The sequence below is a fragment of the Cetorhinus maximus genome, chromosome 14, assembly GCF_964194155.1.
Source record: "Cetorhinus maximus chromosome 14, sCetMax3.hap1.1, whole genome shotgun sequence".
Lineage (NCBI taxonomy): Eukaryota > Metazoa > Chordata > Chondrichthyes > Lamniformes > Cetorhinidae > Cetorhinus > Cetorhinus maximus.
This window is the reverse complement of record NC_135892.1, coordinates 91,693,718-91,714,596: the sequence shown is the minus strand read 5'-3', so window position 1 is coordinate 91,714,596 and position 20,879 is coordinate 91,693,718. Positions and strand designations below refer to the sequence as shown.

The window sequence follows — 20,879 nt, the reverse complement described above, 5'->3', positions numbered from 1 at the left end:
TTTAAACACTTCAGTTAAATGTCGTCTTAACCTGCTCTGTTCTAAGGAGAACAATTCCAATTTCTATAGCCTCTCCATATAATTGAATATTTTAGGTTGGAAATAAAAATAACAATTCATTGAAGAAAATGGTTCTATGCTCTCAATATCTTTCTTGAATAATAAGATTTAAGTCTTTCTTCCATGGAAAAATCAATTATTAGATGTTACAGTGAGTTGCTGTCCCATGGGGGCACATTAAATTGGGACCCTGGTTGCCTGATTAAATGGATATTGAAGAATCTGTGGCATTATTCAAAGCAGAGTAGATAGTGTTAACAGTTGTGGACAGCTGCATTTGCCCATACAAGAATAGTTGCTGTGCGTCAAAAGTGTTTTGTTGCAAATGAGGTATGTTGAAGCTTTTTTGAGATGCATGATGGGTGCTATGTCAGTAAGTCTTTATCTCAGTGAGATATGGATTAAAATGGGAGCAGGGTGGGGAGGGAGTCTAGGAATGATGATGGTTTAAAAATCCAAAATCGCTCGTGCCATTTGTTGTACATTAGATTTGGGGCTGAATAATAACTATGGGTGTGAATCCAGTGTGGTGACTGAGGATTTGGTTCTTGCTTCTCCACGTCTCCCTTCTTACAATTTTTCTTAGTAGAACTGTAAAGTTTCAGTCACCTGAAATCCAGAGAATTGTAGGATGGCAGAACGAAGCCATTCGGCCCATTGAGATCATGGCAGCTCCCTGTAAGAACAACTCAGTTAACCCCTCCCTTTAGCCTGTAGCCTGCAATTTTTTTCTCTTCAGGTAATTAATCCAATTCCCTTTTGAAAACTATAATTGAATCTACCACCAGTGAACTTACAGGCAGTGCATTCCAGATCCTAAAAGCATGTTGCATAAAAAAAGGTTTTCCTCGTATAACCTCTAGATCTTTTGCTAATCACTAACTTGGTAGCCTCTGGTTCTTGACCCTTTCACCAATGGGAACAGTTTCTCCCCGTCTACTATGTCCTGACCCCTCGTGATTTTGAACACCTCCATCAAATTTCCTCTGAACCTTCCCTAAGGAGAACAGCCCCAGCTTCGCCAATCTATCCACGTATTTGAAGTCCCTCATCCCTGGAACCATAAATCATACTTGTAAATGTGTTATGCATCCTCTCCAGTGCCTTCACACCCTTCGCAAAGTGTGGTGCCAAGAATTTGACGTAATACTCCAGTTGAGGCCGAACCAGTGCGTTATAAAGGTTTATTATAGCTTATTTGCTTTTGTACTCTGTCTCTATTTATAAAGCCCAGGATCCCATTTGCCTAATTAACCACTTTCTCAACCCGCCCTTTAATGATTTGACACATATACCTCTGTGTTTTTCTGCTTCTGAACCCTTCAGAATTGTATCCTTAAAAACATTTATTTTGCCTTTCCTTGTCCTTCCTCCCCAAATGTATCACTTCACACTTGTCTGCATTACATTTCATCTGCCACATGTCCTCCCATTTCATCAGCCTGTATCCTGTTGAAATCTATCACTATCCTCCACACAATTCACAATACTTCCAAATTTTGTCATCTGCAAACTTTGGTGACCTTTAAAATGTAACTAGCTACATGTTTAATACTGACAAGAATATTGAGTATGTTGAAATTCTACTCTTCATCTAATAGAGGGCGCTATGCTAATATTACTATTAGGGCCTCCTTTGGCAAAAATTCAGCAGTGTTTGACAACAGCAGAAAATTGTTCCTTGTTAACATTCGGGTCCTTAAACTTTTTTTAACTCCGATCTTGCACAGAGTGCATTTTTCCCCCCCATTTCATTCCTACACTACTCTTAAGAAATCTGGGTTTGTTATCAGATTACAGACTATTCTACAAGTTAGTTGCATTTTGGGTTCTGTAGTAACCACATTGCAACCTAGAAATTATTATCGCTGATATTAGTGGATGAATACCTAATGTTACGACCGGGATGGGAGAAGTGTGCGAATTATCAAGCTCCACTATTCTGCAGGCTGTACCATTAATTTAAATGTTTAATTTTCTCACCAAAATGGCCAATTGTTTACCCATACTTCTAGTACCCAGGAGAAAAGAGACTCTGACCATTCTTTCAAAAACTCAATGATTAATTTAATATCAAACAAAACTTCTTTTAAACAACTTTTCTAGAATTAGTTGACACACAATTGTAATCTGGAAGTATAACTAACTAACCCTTTTAAATTTCCCCAGCACACACACACACACACACACACACACACACACAAATACACAGGCAAACAAAAGACACACAGACTCTGCAGAGTCGAAGGATGGAAAAAGAAAACCTTCAGAAAAAAAAAATTCACGGAGGTTCAATGCTGTCGGTGTGAAGTTCACTAGGGTAAAGATGGGCCCAGGAGATGTTAGGAAGTTCACCAATGATGCTTCAGTGTGGAGGAGAGTATAACTAGACCAATTCTTCCTGTCTAGGCTAGCAAGTCCAAAATTATGCAGACCAACTAATCTCGGATGAGGATTATTTGGCTGTAGGTCGAGAACCACACACAGTTTCACAAAGCAGACAGGGAGAGAGTGCGGACTAGTCAGGGTAGCCTTCTGTTCTCAGCCTTTCCCCAACAAGAATGAAAGCAAAACCACTGGTTCAAATTCGGGTTTGCCTCTGCCATGTGATTGCCTTTTTGCCATCTACCTTTTCATTAATTAAAGCGCTTTGCAATTCAAAACAAACAACTCCTTCTCAAATACCATATAGCTCAGGTGATTTTCTTGTTGACAGTTCCAAGGAGAACTTATGACCCCATCAAAAAAAAAAAATCTCTTGGCAGCTTCCAGTGTCCAAATAATGCAATTTCCTTCCATGTTTTAAAAAGAAAAAATCCAGCTTAAAGAGATATGATTCTAAAACTAATATATTTGTATGATCATTTGTATGACATTCTTTGTCATACAGGGTTGTGAATCTTTGGAATTCTCTACCCCTGAGGGTTGCGGATACTTCATTGCTGAATGCAATAAAGGCTGAGATAGACAGATTTTTGGTTTCTCAATGAGTCGAGGGATATGGGGAGCAGGTGATAAAGTGGAGTTGAAGTTCACGATCAAAACTATAATCGTTTTGAATGGTGGAGTAGACTTGATGGGCCATATAGTCCTGTTCCTATTTCTAGCGTTCTTGTATTCTTTAATCTTTCTTCGTCTTTTATCTGTCTTCTGTCAGATTGGAAGAAGGGGGATGTTTGACATAGCAAATTGATGTGCTAGTGTGTCAAGTGTTCTGTTATCTAAGTTTGCTCCACATACTTTTATTCTTTGCATTTTGATGGTATAAATTTGATTATTACATTGCCTTCCATACTAATCTTTAGGAGCAGCACCTGAGATACTTGAAACAGCAGGACCATCAGGAGCAACAGGCAGCAGAACAAGAGAAGCTGCAAAAGCTTCGTGAGATTGCCGAGTGTCAAGAAGCCAAATTAAAGAATGTCCGGTCACTTAAAGGACAGGTGGAACAAAACCGCCTTAGCAATGGGAAGCTGGGTAAGTCATAATTGTTAACATCCATACCAACTTAGTTGGGGCAGCATTTTCTTAAACTTGTTCTCTTGTAGCCTTCAATCTACTCCTTGAGATCTGCATTAGAAGGTTAATAGAATAAAAATGAACATGTTCTGATGGCTTGAGTTTCTGAATTGGATTTGTATTGTTATTCCCATATTTCTTCAAACTTTAAAAAAAACCTTCTTTAACTAACTTTGGTTGCAATTTAAAATGATTACTTGTCCTCAGAATCTCTTTCTCAGACTCCCTGGCCTTGACTTTATCCCACAAAACTCTTTCAAAACAATATTTTGAAATGTGTTGTTCAGCTAACTTGTCATAACTAAATTACTTTCTGTGTGTACTCAAGATTGTTGGTGTTTCCTATAAGCAGGTTTTTGGTTCTTTATTCTTAATTCACTTTATTTATACTGTACTTGGTTTTAATTTGGATTCTGGGAGATAGGTATTGGTGAGTCAGCTCCTGACATTCATAGTGCTGCAATCTGTTTCCTTAGATCTATAAGTCTTCTATCTAGATAAGGGAGGCAGGTTTAGCTTCAAAAGTACCAGAAGCCAGCTCCTGAAATTCAAGCTAAAATTTCCACAATATAAAAGCAGCTTGTTGAAACAAGAGCAGAAAATGCTGGAAACATGCAGCAGGTGGGTCAACTTATTCAAAAGAAAAATTTGTACTTGATAATAGCTGGCTGACCTGTGTGTTTCCCACATTTTCTGTTTTTGTTTGATACATGCAGTATTTTGCTTTTCCCTTACAATTGAATTTAACAAGTTGTTTTGTGAAGTCTAACATATGAGGTGAGGTATATGTGGTGTTTTCATAGGCATCCCCTCAAAAAATAAAGTTCAGTTCAGATTATTGTGAATTTTGTTTAAATAATTGAGAAATGTATGCTCCAACAGCTACTGTAATTGTGACCCTTGCCATGATGCAGGCAACAATTAATCATGATTAACAGCCTCACATAGAGACCTCTATAATATGATCAGGCTGGTCTTGAAAAACCCTTCATTCGTAAGTTGGAAACCAACAATCTGATTTTCTGCCCAGGAGTTTGGAATGCGACATGACTATAATGTTTCAAGACATACATTCTATGTTGGTATCCGGACCAGGGCATGTTAACAAAATTGTACCGGCAGCTGTATGTATTTTACAAGTAAATGTTACTACTTGCTCACCAATTCCATAACAGAGCCTGTATCTTTTACCCTCTAGGGATGTTAGAATTTGCATTAGGAATATGTTCTTGGAAACAGTCAACTAATTTGGAACGTGAAAATATTTTTGTAATGCGATGTTTGTTTGTACCTAATAAAATCATTGGATCGAAACAATCTGTAATTCCCGGTCAAGCCCAGTGGTTTTGAAATAGTAGAATTTAACAACAGGTTTGCTGATTGAGTAGTTTGATTTTATTCCATTGACAGTTTCCAATGTCATAAGATGACTCATACTTGTCTCCATAGCTCTTCTGTTTTTTCAACTTCTCGCGAAGGAATGAGTCCTCTGAGCTAATGGTTGTTGTTATAGCTGAACCTTCCTATAACCACAAGATCAACCTGGAGAACGAGAACAAACACAGACTACCTCATATACCACAATCACTTTCCCTAACTTTCCTCACCTCTGATACTAATATGTGAAACTCATTGGCCCCTCACCACCAAAAAAAAAATTGAGGACCTCAGTGTGACTGCCTCCTCTCAACTCAGCCTATACCCACTACGCCTGAAGTTTTGATGTTTTCACTATTCTCATGAAAACCATCTCCACTTTGAAGTCCACCATCTGTCCTTTCAATGTCCCCCCTTCTACTTGACTTATGATTGTCCAACTCTCCTTGCTGTCTGACAATCTATCCATATCATCTAGCATTAATCCTTCTGCTTCAATATATGCACCCATTGCCAATTCATATACTAAAAATACATTCTTGACACTTCTATTTATCTTTTTAACTTCTACTCTATCTCCCAATTTATCCTTGATGTCCTTGAGTGTATGATTGCTTCTCAACTACATCCTTACTTTTCTTCACCAGCATTTCTCTTTGGTCCATTTCCATCACATCAGTGATGGCACTGGGACAGATAGGTGTAGCTATTCTACTCCCACATGTACCACAGCAATTACTGAAACTCCTCAATTGAGTTTTCCTCCTGTGCTTGTGTGTTCTAGCATTGGTTTTTGTGGCATCATCCTTGGTCCATCCTATTCACTTCTATTTAATCTCATGGTAACATCAGCCTTAAGGAAGGAGTCAGACATGCTGATGGCAGCTGATAATACTACTACTACTATTTTACATGATCAAATCCAAGACTCTTGCTATTCTTTCTAGTTGCCTACCTGACATCAAATCCTGAATGAGTCAATATTTCCTTCTACTCAAAATTGACCAAAAAATTATCTTTTTATGTCTTGTATGCCTCTGACTCAATTCCATCAATATCATCTGCCTCCTTGGGCTTAATCCGATAGTCTCCAACATGGGCATTCTCTTCAACTTTCAGCCCAGTTTCTCGATCTCTATCTATCTCCAACACAGCTTTATTTTACTTCTGGAGCATTGTTCCGTAATGCACCACTGTCGAACCCTAATTGACGACGTCATAATTTTAATCACTGATTTCTCCAAAACTTTTTTGGTTAACCTGCAACTTTTAAACTTATAATCCAGAACATTGCAATTCGTAACCTCTCCTGCTGTGTTTCACAAACTAATCATTTACACACACAAGGCAAGGGAAGAAGAGACATGCAGAAAGTTCTATACTGATGTAGATAGCTGGAAAAGAAATACAAGGGACGGTTTAGTTTAGGGGTCCCGATAATGTAGCAATTCTTTAGTATAACTTTATTGCATATGTGTTAGAGGATTTTATTAATGTCTTAGCATTAGTTGGTTAGAATTGGGTTAATTCCAGTTGCCGTTGGCTGCTAAAACTATTGGGCTACTGTGGAGGAAATGGTTCTGAATAATGTATGTCAAACGTTAAGAGATAAAAGTGACACCAGATCCCTTGGCATAATGGATCAAGTGTCTGGCTGTATACAGCAAAGTATAGGAAAAATAAAGAGTGCAGTGTACCTCACTTTGTTTTTTATATAACTGGCCTGGAAGTTGGTAACCAAGCTGTGCTTTCATTTGAAATAAATATAATAATTATTACTTGAATTTCAAGAGAGAGTTCCAGATCGACACCGGTGTATTGGTTACCTCCAGAATTGTACTCCCACATTTCATGTCACAATGTTTTACAGCAGTAATGTTCACCAGCTATTTACTTTTAAGTGATTAAGGTTGAACAAAGCATGAAGAAAGCATCTTATGAATTCTTGATAAATTGGGCTAAAGTTTTAAATTATTAGATACTGCTCACAGGCTTCATTCTTCTCTGTTTCGCAATTTATGTGCAAATTTTATATTTAATTCAGTAAATCATTAACAATTTTTGATTTAATTTTCAGTTCATTAATCTCCATTTATGCCACATTCTCTTGTATGTAGGTTCAGAATAGTTATGGCTTCAAAAATTATAGAAGGAAACAATTGAGCCCATTGTGTCAGTGTCAGTTCTTTAGAAGAATTATCACATTAGCCTCACTCCTGATTTCCCCATAGTTCTACAGTGTGTTCCTTTTCGAGTATTTATCTAGTTTCCTTTTGAAAGTTACTATTGAATCTGCTTCCACCACTTAAAGGTTGCAACTTTGTTTGCTGGGGCTGTAAGGCTTTGTGATTGGCTTATTTGGTATTTAAATCTCTCCCTCTGAATCTCTGCTCCATTCAAACAACTCTGGTTGAATTCAGTTTAATATCACACTTCATTATGACCTCATCAAGATGGCCACAGTTACATTTGTTTGTTTTGACAGTGAAGCTCATTTGTGAACCAATTGGCTTTCAGTATTCAAATAAGCCAAATTTGCAAGCATTATTAACATTGCTTAATATATGTTTGGAGAGATGTATTCGGTGCAATATTTTACATTTTATTCTGAAAAATGGTAAACAATTCTGGTGTTAAATACTTGGAATTTTATTCTTGCAGTTGAAGAGATTGAACAGATGAACAGTCTTTTCCAACAGAAGCAGAGGGAGTTAGTGATTGCTGTTGCAAAGGTGGAGGAGTTAAGCAGACAACTAGACATGTTGAAAAGTGGAAAAATTGATGGTTACCATGACAACCAATCTGCAGTAGCTGAGCTTGATAGACTCTATAAAGAGTTGCAGGTAATTGATACATTAAAAAGTTCAGGTTCCAAGTCTTTGGCACCTGTATGTGGCAATGTTAACATACCATTTGGTGACTAATTGAATGCAATGGGGCATCACTGAACAGTGAGCCCCACAATACTGACCCTGAACTCCACCTTCGCTGACATGAGGGACTACAAAGTTTGTAGGGCTACCTGATCAACTTTGTTGGCTGCAGGCCCTTTTTTGTAATTACTTTCTCAGTCAGCCTTTCTTTCCCATTTCCAGCTGACCTTTCCTCCCTGACCCCTTTTTTTGTTTCTCCAAGGCCAGTTTCTGTTTCATTTGACTTAAACACTATCATCCCTAATTTCTGATGATGATACTTGCAGTGCCTTTATATTAATTCCTTGAAGAACTCTATTTGCTAATTCATTCCCTCTTTTCTGCCCCACCTAGCCTCAATGAGTAGCAGTTTATGGCCGTTGGTGGGAAAGCATCCTTTCTCCCACTGAGTAACTGAAATTGGGGATCATTTGTGGAAAGGCTCAGCTCCTAGTTGACCTGAAGTTGAAGATGGAAAGTTTATTCTGCTGCTTCTCTTTCTGAGTTGAAGTTTGGAGCAGATGTACAAAGGCTGCCTCCTTCCTTCCACTCCTTCCCCTTTCTCATCCATTAATAATTCTTGAGCTCTATTCCGGCATGATCTGCAGATTGCCCTTGGCTTGGACTCCCCATATGCAATGCCACACAGGATCACCTAGTTTGTTGCTATACTGTACTTAATGTTAATTATTTATCATATAGATTTCAAAAAAGTTTAGCAGCTTTGAAGCTCCATAACCTTTTTGCTGAATACAGTAATACAAGAACAAATTTATACTAATTTAGATTTCTAGACATTTGGAAATAAAATAGAATTCAACATACTTGTAATTCTCTGTTTCACAATCAGGTAAGGAATAAGCTGAACCAGGAACAGAATGCAAAGCTTCAGCATCAAAGGGAGTCCCTAAACAAGCGCAACTCTGAAGTTGCATCAATGGACAGACGTATCGGGGATCTGCGTGAACGCTTGTGGAAAAAGAAGGCAGCCTTACAACAAAAAGAGAATGTGCCAGTAAGTTTAGGTCTGCATTAGGATGAAAAATTATTACGAGTGTAAAGTGTTGTAAAGCAAAAGAGTTTTAACACAAGGGGCAGCATTTTTTTGGATCTACCACCCAAAACATCAACGAACCCCACAGTCATTTAATGCTCTAACCGACCAATCTGATTGGCCGGCAGCTCTATAGTCCCAGCAACAGCAATGGACGGGACTTCAGATTCCAAATCCCAGAGTCCAGGATCAGCTAAGTGTGGAGCTGGTCTCTCAGCAGGGAGGTGAGGCCAGGTCGGGGGGAAGGGGGAGATAGCATCTGGATGGAGAGGCCAACAAGGAAGGGTGCACCACTGGCACGGGGGCAGACCTTGGGGTGGAGGTGCCTGATGTGGGAAGGAGGCCGTGAGGGAGATGAGTTCTCCCCCCCTGCCGCCGTGCCCCCCCTCCCCCCCGCAGCTTCTACCTGACGCCTGAGCAGGGCAACCCCTCACAATTGAGGCTGAGCAGGAAGCGATCCTGAAGTTGCCAATCATTGGCCTCAGTCGGGTTAAGGGCGAACAGTATTGGACCTTGCCCACCCTCCATAGAATTGTGGACAGGTTGGGGGTGGGGAGGAGGGCAGCAGGAAAGCCACCTAGAGAATTTTATGGGCCGCAGCCTGCAGACCCGCCGGTGATGGATTGTAAAATTCTGCACAAGGAGTAAAAATAATTGTTCTTTTAAACTGGACAAAAATTGAAAATCCTTAAAATATTTGGTACTTCTAAATTTAATATGGTTAATGGAACACCCCACCGCCTTCTCTCTGCCATGCCATTTCCTTCCCTCCCTGTCTTCAAAATTCTTTTTTTGACTATGCTTTCAGCCCTCATGCTAAACCTCTCAATTTTTCCCCTTTACCTTACTGTTCAGCATACACTATTTTTCTTGATTCTTTAAAGCACTCATGAGATTTTCCTGCATTTAATGAGTTAGACAAATTTTTGATTGATGATGGAATCAAGAGTTATGGGGGGGACAGGCTGGAAAGTGCAGTTAAGGCCACAATAATAAATGGTGTAGTGGATTCGTGGGCCCAAATGGCGTTCTCCTGCTCCCATTTCTTAGTTCTTAGGTTCTAATGAGTACTATCTTCAAGTTTAGCAATCTTAGCAATAACCTGCTCGCTGACAACCCAGTTTGGATTCCACCAGGGCCGCTCAGCTCCTGACCTCATTACAGCCTTGGTTCAAATATAGACAAAAAAGCTGAACTCCCGAGGTGAGGCGAGAATCCTTGATATCAAGGCCGCATTTGACCAAGTGTGGCATCAAGGATCCCTAACAAAACTTGAGTCAATGGGAATCAGGGGGAAAACTCTCTACTTGTTGGAGTCATATCTAGCACAAAGGAAGATGGTTGTGGTTGTTGGGAGGTCAGTCATCTCTCCCGGACATTGCTGCAGGAGCTCCTGAGGGTAGTGTCCTCGGCCCAACCATCTTCAGCTGCTGCTTCAATGACCATCCTTCCATCAAGGTCAGAAGTGGGGATGTTTGCTGATGGTTGCACAATGCTCAGCAGCATTCGCGACTCCTCAGATACTGAAGCAGTCCATGTCCAAATGCAGCAAAACCTGTACAATATCCAGGCTTGGGCTGACGAGTGGCATGTAACATTTGCTCCACACAAGTGCCAGGCAATGAACATCTCCAACAAGAGAGAATCTAATCATTGACCAGAAACTGAACTGGACTAGCCATATAAATACTGTGGCTACAAGAGCAGGTCAGAGGCTAGGAGTCCTGCGACAAGTAACTCACCTCCTGACTCCCCAAAGCCTGTCCACCACCTACAAGGCCCAAGTCAGAAGTGTAATGGAATACTCCACATTTGCCTGGATGAGTGCAGCTCCCACCACACTTGAGAAGCTTGACACCGTCTAGGGCAAAGCAGCCTGCTTGATTGGCACCACATCCACAAACATTCACTCCCTCCACCACCGACACACAGTAGTAGCAGTGTGTACCATCTACAAGATGCACTGCAGGAATTCACCACGGTTCCTTACCATCTTCCAAACCCACAACCCCTACCATCTAGAAGGATCAGGATAGCAGATAGAATGGAACACCACCACCTGGACGTTCCCCTCCAAGTCACTCATCATCCCCCCTTGGAAATATTTCGCAGTTCCTTCTCTGTTGCTGGGTCCAAATCCTGGAATTCCCTTCCTAACAGCACTGTGGGTGTACCTACACCACATGCACTGCAGCAGTTCGAGAAGGCAGCTCGCCACCACCTTCACAAGGGCAACTAGGGATGGGCAATAAATGCTGACCCAGCTAGTGAAGCCCACATCCCATAAAATGAAAAAAAAAGTTGTTAATTGCTGAAAAAAGACATTTTGTCTTGCAGTCATCAGGTCAGTCACAAGAATGCCAATGTCAGGGAAACAGCAACTCTATACTATATGAGAAGAGAGTGCTGATTAGTTGGCAAATGGACTGGTAGAGGCGTTACCATGGAGAATGCACCAGTTAATGGTGACTGACAGTTAACTGTCAAGCATTGTTTGAAATTTAAACCAGGCAGCTTGACTCTGATTAATCAAGGCATTGCCTTGCAGCATGAACCAGTGAATGGTTATCACTTATTTTGTTTAGCTGAAACAAGTGCAATTGTGTACATATTCTTTCTGTCTGCAAAGAACAGAGCTCTGTATTAATATATGTAGCTTCTATTGCACGCAAATGCACCACATGACGAGCCCGACTAATAATCTTAAATCTGTTGTCAGCATAAATTTTAGCACACAGGATTATTTAGCAAATGTTGTCCAATCGCGGAATCACATCTAATGTTGGACACTGTGTTTTGAGCTTTGCAAACATGGGCTCTGTTGGTTACGGTCTATTTCTTGCCCGTTGTGAACAGCAGAAGAGACATGCTGTTTGCTACGATCTGCCCGTCTTAGGGACATACGACCTACATACCTAGCATCACTCTGCTAAAAATTACACTGACAACTAATTAAAGATAGTCGAGCACTGTGTGGCGCATTTGAGTGTACTGGAAGCTACATATATTAATACACGGGCCCTGTTCTTTGCAGAACTTGTACACACATTCTGTCTGTTTCAGTTAAACAAAATAAGTGATAGCCATTGGGTGGTTCATTGGTCAAGGCATTGCTCTGAGGAATCTGAGGCGAGCTGCATGGTTTAAAATTTCAAATAATGCTTGGCAGTTAGCTATGTCACCAATAACTGGTGCATTCTCCGTGGCAATGTCTCTACCAATCAGAGTCCACTTGCCAACCAATCAGCATTCTCTTCTCATACAGTATAAAGTTGTTGCTTTCCCTGACATTGGTATTCTTGCAATTGTCCTGATGTGCGCAAGACTAAAAGCTTCAATAAAGTATCTTTTTCAGCAATACTCAAGTTCTGTTTTACAAAACGACTACTCGTTGTTAATTATTTTTAATTTTTAGAATGGCTTTTTATCTTCTCTGGCAAAGTTTTAAGTGTGAATGTTATTAATGCCGTAGGAAAATACGGGTTTAAAAAAACCATTTGGGCTATGGCAGTCCCAGAATTCGAAAATAGAAAACACATTTCACTACTTATCATCCTAAATTATAATTCTCGCCAATACCTCTTCAGTACAGTTTTGAAACTTTTGAGGTTATCAGCCTTGATTGGCCTCCATTCCAAACATTAACCACTTTCTGTGTGAAATAGTTATATATGGTCTGCCTATTCACCTTTCCTTTTCTGTGTTTTATCTCACACCCTCTCTATTGTCTTTGAGACCTTGATAGAAATTTTTTGACCTTCAACTAGTCAGTTCCATCAAAGATCAAGCATGTCCCCGTAAGATCCCTACTTGCATTTAACCAAAAGATTTGCCCGCCAATGCCTTCAAATAATTGCAGTGCTTTCTTTAGATTAACACCATTTATTTGGTAGTTCTCCTATAATCCAACAGTCTTTAAACCGTTGATGCTGAATTTCATTTTACTATTTCCCAAATCAATTTGCCAAAATATCCAGATTCTTCTGAACCTGAGCAATCTGCTATTGATTATCTTCAGCCCCTAATTCACCTTGGTGTCATCAGCAAGTATTCAGTCTTGACTCTATTCCCATTCATTGCTACAGAACATGAATAACATAGTTCCCAGCACTGCTTGAAACTTCACGTTAATCACTTCCTGCTGCTTCTGTGCAGTTCAGTGCACAATCTTCTGTTTCCTTTGAGCTAGCTAGTTACCTGTCCATTTCAATAATTACTCACCTATTCTGTGTTTTCCTATCCAGTGGACAGCTTTTAATATGGTACTGTAACTGGATAAACAATATCCATTGAGTTTCTTTTATCCATATGATCTGATACCTCCACAAACAATGCTAACAGTTTTTTTTCCAGAGTCTTTTTCTCCCACTCCATTACAGGACTTTTGTTCAGCATAACTTTTATTTTACACATGGATATTGGTGAGTTGGGTAGGTAGAAAAACGCTGAAAAAAAGTAGCAAAAAACCCTGAATTTCCTCTACACCAGCACAAATCTCAGAATTGTATACCTTCCCAAGATGGTGCACCAGTCACAGTTTGCTATGAACACTCTATAATTGTTATTAAATAACTCACATTGTTCACTTGAGTAATAACAAAGTCAAATAGTCATTAAAATCACTTTGCTTTTTATGCTGAAATAAAGAATAATCTATAAGCAAAGTATTGTCAGTGGATAGAGCACATTTAAACCTAGGCATGCATTCATCTTGTACTATTTGAACAGCGCAGAAGAAAAATACTTTTACAGTATTTTTTCCTTAATTTCCCCTTTTCCCCCCAATCGGTTCTATTACTGCATGTTGCCTATGGTAAATTCTAGCCTAATTCTTAGTACCTTGTCTATTTATCATGCATCAGTGACTTGTCGTTATTGCAGTTAGAGCATGTTGTTCAACCTTGAGCATTGTTGCTAAGCTAATCTTTAACACTCTCTACCTCCCCTTCCTTCCCATACCCCACTCACGCACGTGCTCTCTCTCTTGCACATAAAGTTATCAACAACGTGAATGTATGAAGAAAGAATAAACTTGCATTTGTAAAAACAGAAATGCTAGAAACGCTTGGTGGATTAGGCTTTTGGAGAGCACAAAGATCTAAAACTCCTTTGTCATTCATTACAGCTATCGTTCAGGGTAGCCCAAGGATGGCTGACATGAGAAATGCTATAGAAATTCAATTGTGGCATACCCGGGAGCTTCTATTCTGCTATTTCTGACCTAGAAGTGCTTGCTCTTCCAATGTTGATTAAGATTACATTTTCTAATGCTAACATCTTTTTTCTCATGCCTGGTGTTAGCTTAGGGCTTATGAAATTCACTTAAAATTTGAAGATTCACAAAGTAAAATGAAGTAAGTCAAAATAAGACAGTAGTATGTGTACTTGATGAGAATCTATAGAGTATAATTGAGAGGCTGTCATCAAGGTCTAACTTCTGCCTCATCAATGACCCTCATTAATTCTGATCAAGGTTGCTGGACAAATATTCTCATCGCTAACTTCAGTCATTGGTGTCAATTTAGAGATCCTACTGCTTCTCTGGCTGAGACCAGCTAGCTTAGCACCAATCAGAGACTGAAACCGGAACTTCATTGGTCTGTATGGTTAAATTTGTTGAACCACTGGGGGAGCAGCCATACAGTGTTATAAAAGCATCTAAAACCAATGCTAATTTTAAGATATAATCTTCTGCCATCATTACTGTTTTAAAATGGTTCCAAAAATTTACAAAACATGGTTGCAGTTTTTGTTAACCACGTTGGTATCACAAAAATAAACATCATTTGTTTTAGTATTGTCTGATTGGCAAATGTTGTAGATAATGTGAAGAAATTGATTCAGAGAATATATGATAAAACTAAACAGACTAAAAAGAACCGTAGAAAAGTTTTAATGAGTTTAACTCCATTTTGGATACTGCTTTAGTGCTTGAAATCCTTTATTTTGCAACACTCCCAGTCTTCACTGTGAGGACAGTTTTAGTTCTTGGAAGGGATTTTGATTTGGCTTCCCAGTGAAGGGATTTCAACCATTATATAGTATCTGGTCATATTATATGTTCTGTCTGTAATGGACATATAACTCCAGTCTGTAAATTTACTTAATTCCAAACTGAAACAAGAATTTTAAGTTCAGTGAATTATGACATAGCTTTGCTTGATTGAAAGGAAAGAAGACTAAGTGTTACAATTTAGGGAAACTCAAGTCTGTTGGCTGCCTAAAACATTTCAAAGGGCTGTTGTTTTGGTGAGGTAGGATAGATGGTGGATGAATTACTTTGTTAATTTAGAACAAAAATATGTTGATTAACTGAATTTTATATGTAGGTTTCATCTGACAAGAATATCCCTCAACAAGTGGTGTCTTCTGCACCCAGCCGTGTGGCTGCAGTTGGACCATATATCCAGTCGTCCACCTTGCCTCGTGCCCCACAGAAGCTTGAACTCTTGGTAAAACCAGCCTTTCCTAATGGATCGTCTACTCTACCCAATGTGCAAGTGCATACAGTGAATTCTCAGATTCCTATGAAATCTGGCGTTTCCCCAGTCAAAACTTCTGGTGGTAAGTGGACCTGTGTGTCTCTTTTTGCTGTGGTGTTAGGGTAGGGAAAGAAATGAAAGTTTTAGCATTTATACTGATGGTTAAGGATTTGTAAATTGTAGGTATATGTTAGTGCTGAGGTTAGCTAATCCAATTAAGTCCTTGTAACTCTTTCGAGTTATCAACAGTCACAGATTGTAACTCTTTCGAGTACATTCACAGTTCTTGGTTTCCGGGAGTGGGACATGAACCCACAACCTTCTGATTCAAGGGCGAGGGTGCTATGAACTGAGCCACAGCTGACACCTATACGATGCCGTTCCTCTTTGCGCTCATTAGGTAGGTCAGGTCACCAATAAGCAGTTAAAATTTCCCATTTCTTACATTCAGGTGGATATGACATAGTTTTAATTCACTCTCTTTTTAAAAAAAACATTTTACTTCAAGCTTTAGAGAACATCCTGCACTGCAGCAATGTGCCAGTGTTGATTATGTTACCCATCTTTGTAACCAGTTTCAATTTTGGGATTTTATTTTCATAAAGAAATCTCATTGATGTATGTGAAGAATTTAAGTTATCTCTTGTGTTTTGTCACATTTCATTTCGGATAATCTGAAATATTGCAAACAAAGCCATTTAAGGAGAGTTAATTGGCTGGAGGTGGGACTTCCACCCCTTCCGGGAGGAAGTCCTGCTTCAGAGAGCTGCCAGCCAATCTGATTGGCCAGCAACTCTCTAGTTCCAGTAGTGCCAGAAGCTGCAGTGAGGACTGGGACGACAAGCAGAAGAACCAGCATCTAAGTCCCAGCCCAGGAGCAGGTATGTGTGGGGGTCTCAGGGCAGGGAGGGGAGGTGAGGCCCCAGGGGGGTGGGGTGTGGGTGGAGAGGCTAAGGGGTTGGAAACACACGTAAGGGGCAGACCTTATTGAAAAGAGACCATTGATGGAGATGACCTCCACCACCCCACTAAGGCCTGAGCAGGATCACCTCCCCCGTGCTGCTGAACTCTCCCTGCCAGTCTGAAAATTGAGGCTGTGCTAGAAGTGACCTTTAAGTGGTCATTAATTGGTCACTTAAGGACTTCAATTGGGGCATAAGCCTGGGCCTTGCCTGTCCCACCATAAAATTGCAGAGAGGCCTGGGCGGGTTGGAAGGCCATCCGAGGAATTTTACAGCCCTCCCACCACGACCTGCCTACCTGCTGGTGGTGGAATGTAAAATTCTGCCTCTAGTTTCATTCCTGAGTTTTAAGTTCACTTCAGTTAAGTTACATTGTAATTGGTTTCAGTGTGCCTGGGCTAGGAAAAAGTAAATCAACCAGGATTCCTGCCCTTGTTTTGAACAAGTAGTTCTGCTTAAAATATTTGCATATGTGTATATTTGCTTAGACAAGAGTTGTCAACTTTCGCATTGGTAATGGCTGTTTGGGCAAGTTACCAAGAAGCAACCTTTGCCATTGGAACCACAGCCCAACAAAGAATTAAGCTTCTGGATGAGAAAAAATGGCAAGAAAAGCAGTGAAGTCTTGGTCAGAGATATTTAAATATTCAGTAAACTTTATGCTCCTCCTTGACTTCCTGGTCAGGTAATGTCATTGTGAGAAAATGGCAGAGTGCGTCTGTGATGTGTTGTATGGAATTGTATTTCTTTGGGGGTTCCGGTTTATATGTGTCTGGTTCCATGCTGTTTCATGGCTACAAAGGGTGGGTATAAGGCTGTAAGATTTTTGGATTCAGGGCCACAGATACCCAAGATAGGCAATCAACTATTTCTAAGTAATTTTAAAATAGTTTATTAAGAGGCAACAGTTTAGGTATGGTGCATTAACTAATTAGGCAGAAAAAGTATACGACCTGTGACAGTTGTGAGCAGTTTACTGATCCCAGAGAATGAATGAATGGTTGGCACAGAGTTTTGTTGACCTTTGTAGCTTGTGATAGCAGCATTCTGCTCTCTAATTGAAGTGTCAGGAAACCCCTCCCTCTGTCTTCCTCCTCCTCCTCCTCTTGCCCATCTTCTGTCTGAAGAAAGCAGCTGTTTGATGAGCACTGCAGCCTCACCAGCACCCGGTCCCTGTTCCTGAGCACTTGTTAATATACCCCTTCTGTGTGGGCTGGTAGCTTACCCAGTGTCACTCATCTATTCAAACCCTTCTGACCAATGGATACAGGACAGGCATCCAAATGTCAGGGTGGTTACCTCCTCCCCTATTCGTCACCCTGCTTAAGGTCAGCCTTTTAGTTTGCATCATGCTGAGGGCCATTTCCTGGCCCTTTCTAAAACACTTGCATAGATAAGGGGGTACACAAGACGTCACCCTACCAACTTAGGAATGTCAACATGGCAACCTGAACCAAGTGATCTTGCTGTTTTCAGGAAGAGAATCAATGCTGTTTCGCTAATCTTATATAGCCCCATACAGTGCAGAAAAAAGAGTTCGTTAAAGATTCCAATTTCTTACAGGCAATTTGACTTGTGGCACCTGCCAGCGGTGCTTTTAGTTTAATCACGCAATGTGCTTGCACTACACAGAATGCTTTCCCTCCATTTTCTTTTCCCCCATTATGTTTTTTTAGTGAGCCACTACCATAATGTGGCTGAGTTCTTAAATTTATCACGTGAACAATTCTAAGTACAAACCTGTATTTTAGTAACTGTAAGGTGTAGGCACCCCTATTCAGTTTGTTGGCCCACGTCATTCATTTAGCTTTCTTTTGTTTATATAAAGTGTGTACATGTTATTGACTGAAACTCATTGGTCTGAATTACCCCCCCGTCAGATTGTGACCATGGATAGGAGCAGTTAGTTATCTACTGCTGTTCAAAGAGTTTACCATGGAAAAGACAATAGGAAAATATTGAAAAAAAAATGTAAAGCTGGAGTATTCGATTCAATGTTTTTATCTCTTTAATGTGCTAAATCCTAAATTAATTACGTAACTATGTCTCTGTTTTCTGCCTATACACAAGCTTAATTAATCTGCTTCTGTAGGTACTAGGAATAGTTTCACTTTGATAAATTGCTAGAAATTTAAAGAAGAAAATCTCTTCTCCACCCCCCCCCCCACTCCCCAAATCTTTTTCTGTTCTTAATAAAAAATAACAAATCACTGGATTTATTTAGTGAGATTTGAGAATATGTCAAACCGTATTTTCTGGAAGCCTGAGATTTTGCAAAGTGTTAGTGAAATCACACCAATGGAGTGATTATAAATGTGCATAGACTTGGCCAGTGAATCTTTTAAAAGCTGTGTTGCTAATTGCAAATGTCCTTGGCTGCAAGTGACTAACAGCTTTGAAAGGGGTGGTACAAAATTTCAGGTCACTGGATAGTCAGCATTGCCTTATTTAGGTCTTGCTGATGTCCATTTGAACAGAATGCTAAAAACCTCCAATAGCCATTAATCTCCCAGTCACAATAGTGGGTAATTGTTTAGAATGCATGGAGGAGGGGTGGGTCGAGTATGAATATAAAAAGATTATTGTGTGCTTGCATGTACTAAAGGTCATTAATCTCATTTGTTCCTTTTTGATTTAACAGTGCAGTGATGCAGAAAAAGTAAGATTTGCTTTACTTGGAAGTTTAGACTGTTCATAATGTTTAATATGTCCTTTTTCTGGCCTTCAAGCTGATTTGTAAGATGCTTGTTTTTTGCTTAAGCAACCAATTCTTTCCAAATGCTGAAGCAAGATGGTCACATTCTTCCCTCTGAATTGTATGTGTATAAATAAAATTATTTCTTTGTTTCTCGGGTATTCACCCAGTAATTCTGCCCCATTTTGGTCTTTTCAGATCCGACACCGACTGCAGCTGATAAGGCAGATGAATTACCCCTAAATTGTTATGTAAAATATATAAAACGTTAGCGATGACTATGTACTTAGTTATTAGGATATTCACTTAATGGGGAGTTTCCATGAAGTCTTCAAGTGTGTGGTTACCAGTTGTGTTGAGTAGTTGTGAATTGCAAATTAAGTAAGCCCGGGACAGCTAACAGAAGGTATTATTGTCCTTTTAAAGGTTACAGCCAACCAAAATTCCAGTGAAGCAAGTTTTCAGCAACAGTGACAACCTCTGTTCTCAAAACATTTATAGCAGTTACATTTTTTTTTGTTCTTAGCTGGCATTGGGACGCAGGCGCAATTGCAGCCGCCACCTCAGGCTGTTCCCGAAAAGAATGAATCGAGTTTTGGTGTTCCTGTTCGTCAGCCTGCAGCCACAGCTTCCTTGAGCACTGGTACCTCAATCCTAGCTAGAGGAGCAACAGTAACCAATACAGGCCAAGGTAACATCAATGTCCATACATTATTTTTGCTACTTGTGCTGCCAAGAATGGAATGTATTACCGTAGTGTGATTTTTCTTCATTCATTACCGAGGAGCAAATGAAGCAAACTTGCACAAGATGAAATTGCTTTCAAGCATTCGTCTGTTCACTTTTGTTTCAAAACAAGGTTGAGAAAAGTTACGATGGCAGTCAAATGGCTTTACGGAAACTAGGTGAGGAAACAAATTTATCGATTTGTTTTAAAAGTCTATGATCGTCAAGCTCCAGCTGAGAAAATTGGTAAGCAGCCACCTTCTAGTGCCCTTTCCTAGTGCCTCCTTTCAAACAGCTACATGAATGTGTGATCTAATAACTTGGGTGGCTGTTTTGTTTATCTCCGATCTCCAGATTTGGTGGTTTAACCTCAATCATTTACCTTCCACTCAATCATTTGGTTGAGATTGGGAATTTCCTGGGACTTGTAACCATTACTTTGGAAAGAAATATGAGGGTGGGAACGAAGAATTGAAAAGAAGTGAATTGTAATTTCCTTTCTATCCTGTCCCGCCCATTTCTGAAGAGATGCAAATGAACAAGATTGGGCCATTTAGCTCCTTGAGCTAAAAGCAAAATACTGCAGATGCTGGAAATCTGTAACAAAAACAAAAATAGCTAGAAAAGCTCAGCAGGTCTGTGGAGAGGAAGACAGAGTTAACGTTTCGAGTCTGTATGACTCTTCTTCAGAACTAAAGAAAAATAGAAAAGAGGTGAAATATAAGCAGTTTGAGGGGGATGGGACAGGTGGAACTGGATAGAGGGCCAGTCATAGGTGGAGGCAAAGAAGAGATTGCCAAAGATGTCATAGACAAAAGGACAAAGGGGTGTTGACGGTGGTGATATTAGCTAAAGGATGTGCTAATGGTGACATTAAGGGTAGAAAGCAGGCTGAGCAAGTGACAGATGGCCCTAATGGGGGTGGGGTAGGGGGAAGGGATCAGAATAGGCTAAAAGGTGGAGATAAAACAATGGATGGAAATGAATTTAAAAATAATAATAATAGAAATAGGTGGGAAAAAAATATATTAAAAAATATATATAAATAATTAGAAAAAAGGGGGATCGGAAAGGGGGTGGGCATGGAGGAGA

At 39.9% G+C, this 20,879-nt stretch overlaps 1 protein-coding gene across 2 annotated transcripts in view; it reads left to right on the top strand.

Annotated features, from left to right (window-relative positions):
• LOC144689825 (apoptosis-stimulating of p53 protein 2-like) overlaps positions 1-20,879 on the top strand; it is a 96,083-nt gene that overhangs the window by 40,480 nt on the left and 34,724 nt on the right. For both annotated transcript variants that reach the window (XM_078557233.1, XM_078557232.1), the window contains exons 6-10: positions 3,366-3,537; positions 7,618-7,799; positions 8,719-8,883; positions 15,252-15,486; positions 19,588-19,752. In XM_078557233.1, the coding sequence (XP_078413359.1) occupies positions 3,366-3,537; positions 7,618-7,799; positions 8,719-8,883; positions 15,252-15,486; positions 19,588-19,752 (919 nt within the window). The remainder of the gene's footprint in view (positions 1-3,365; positions 3,538-7,617; positions 7,800-8,718; positions 8,884-15,251; positions 15,487-19,587; positions 19,753-20,879) is intronic.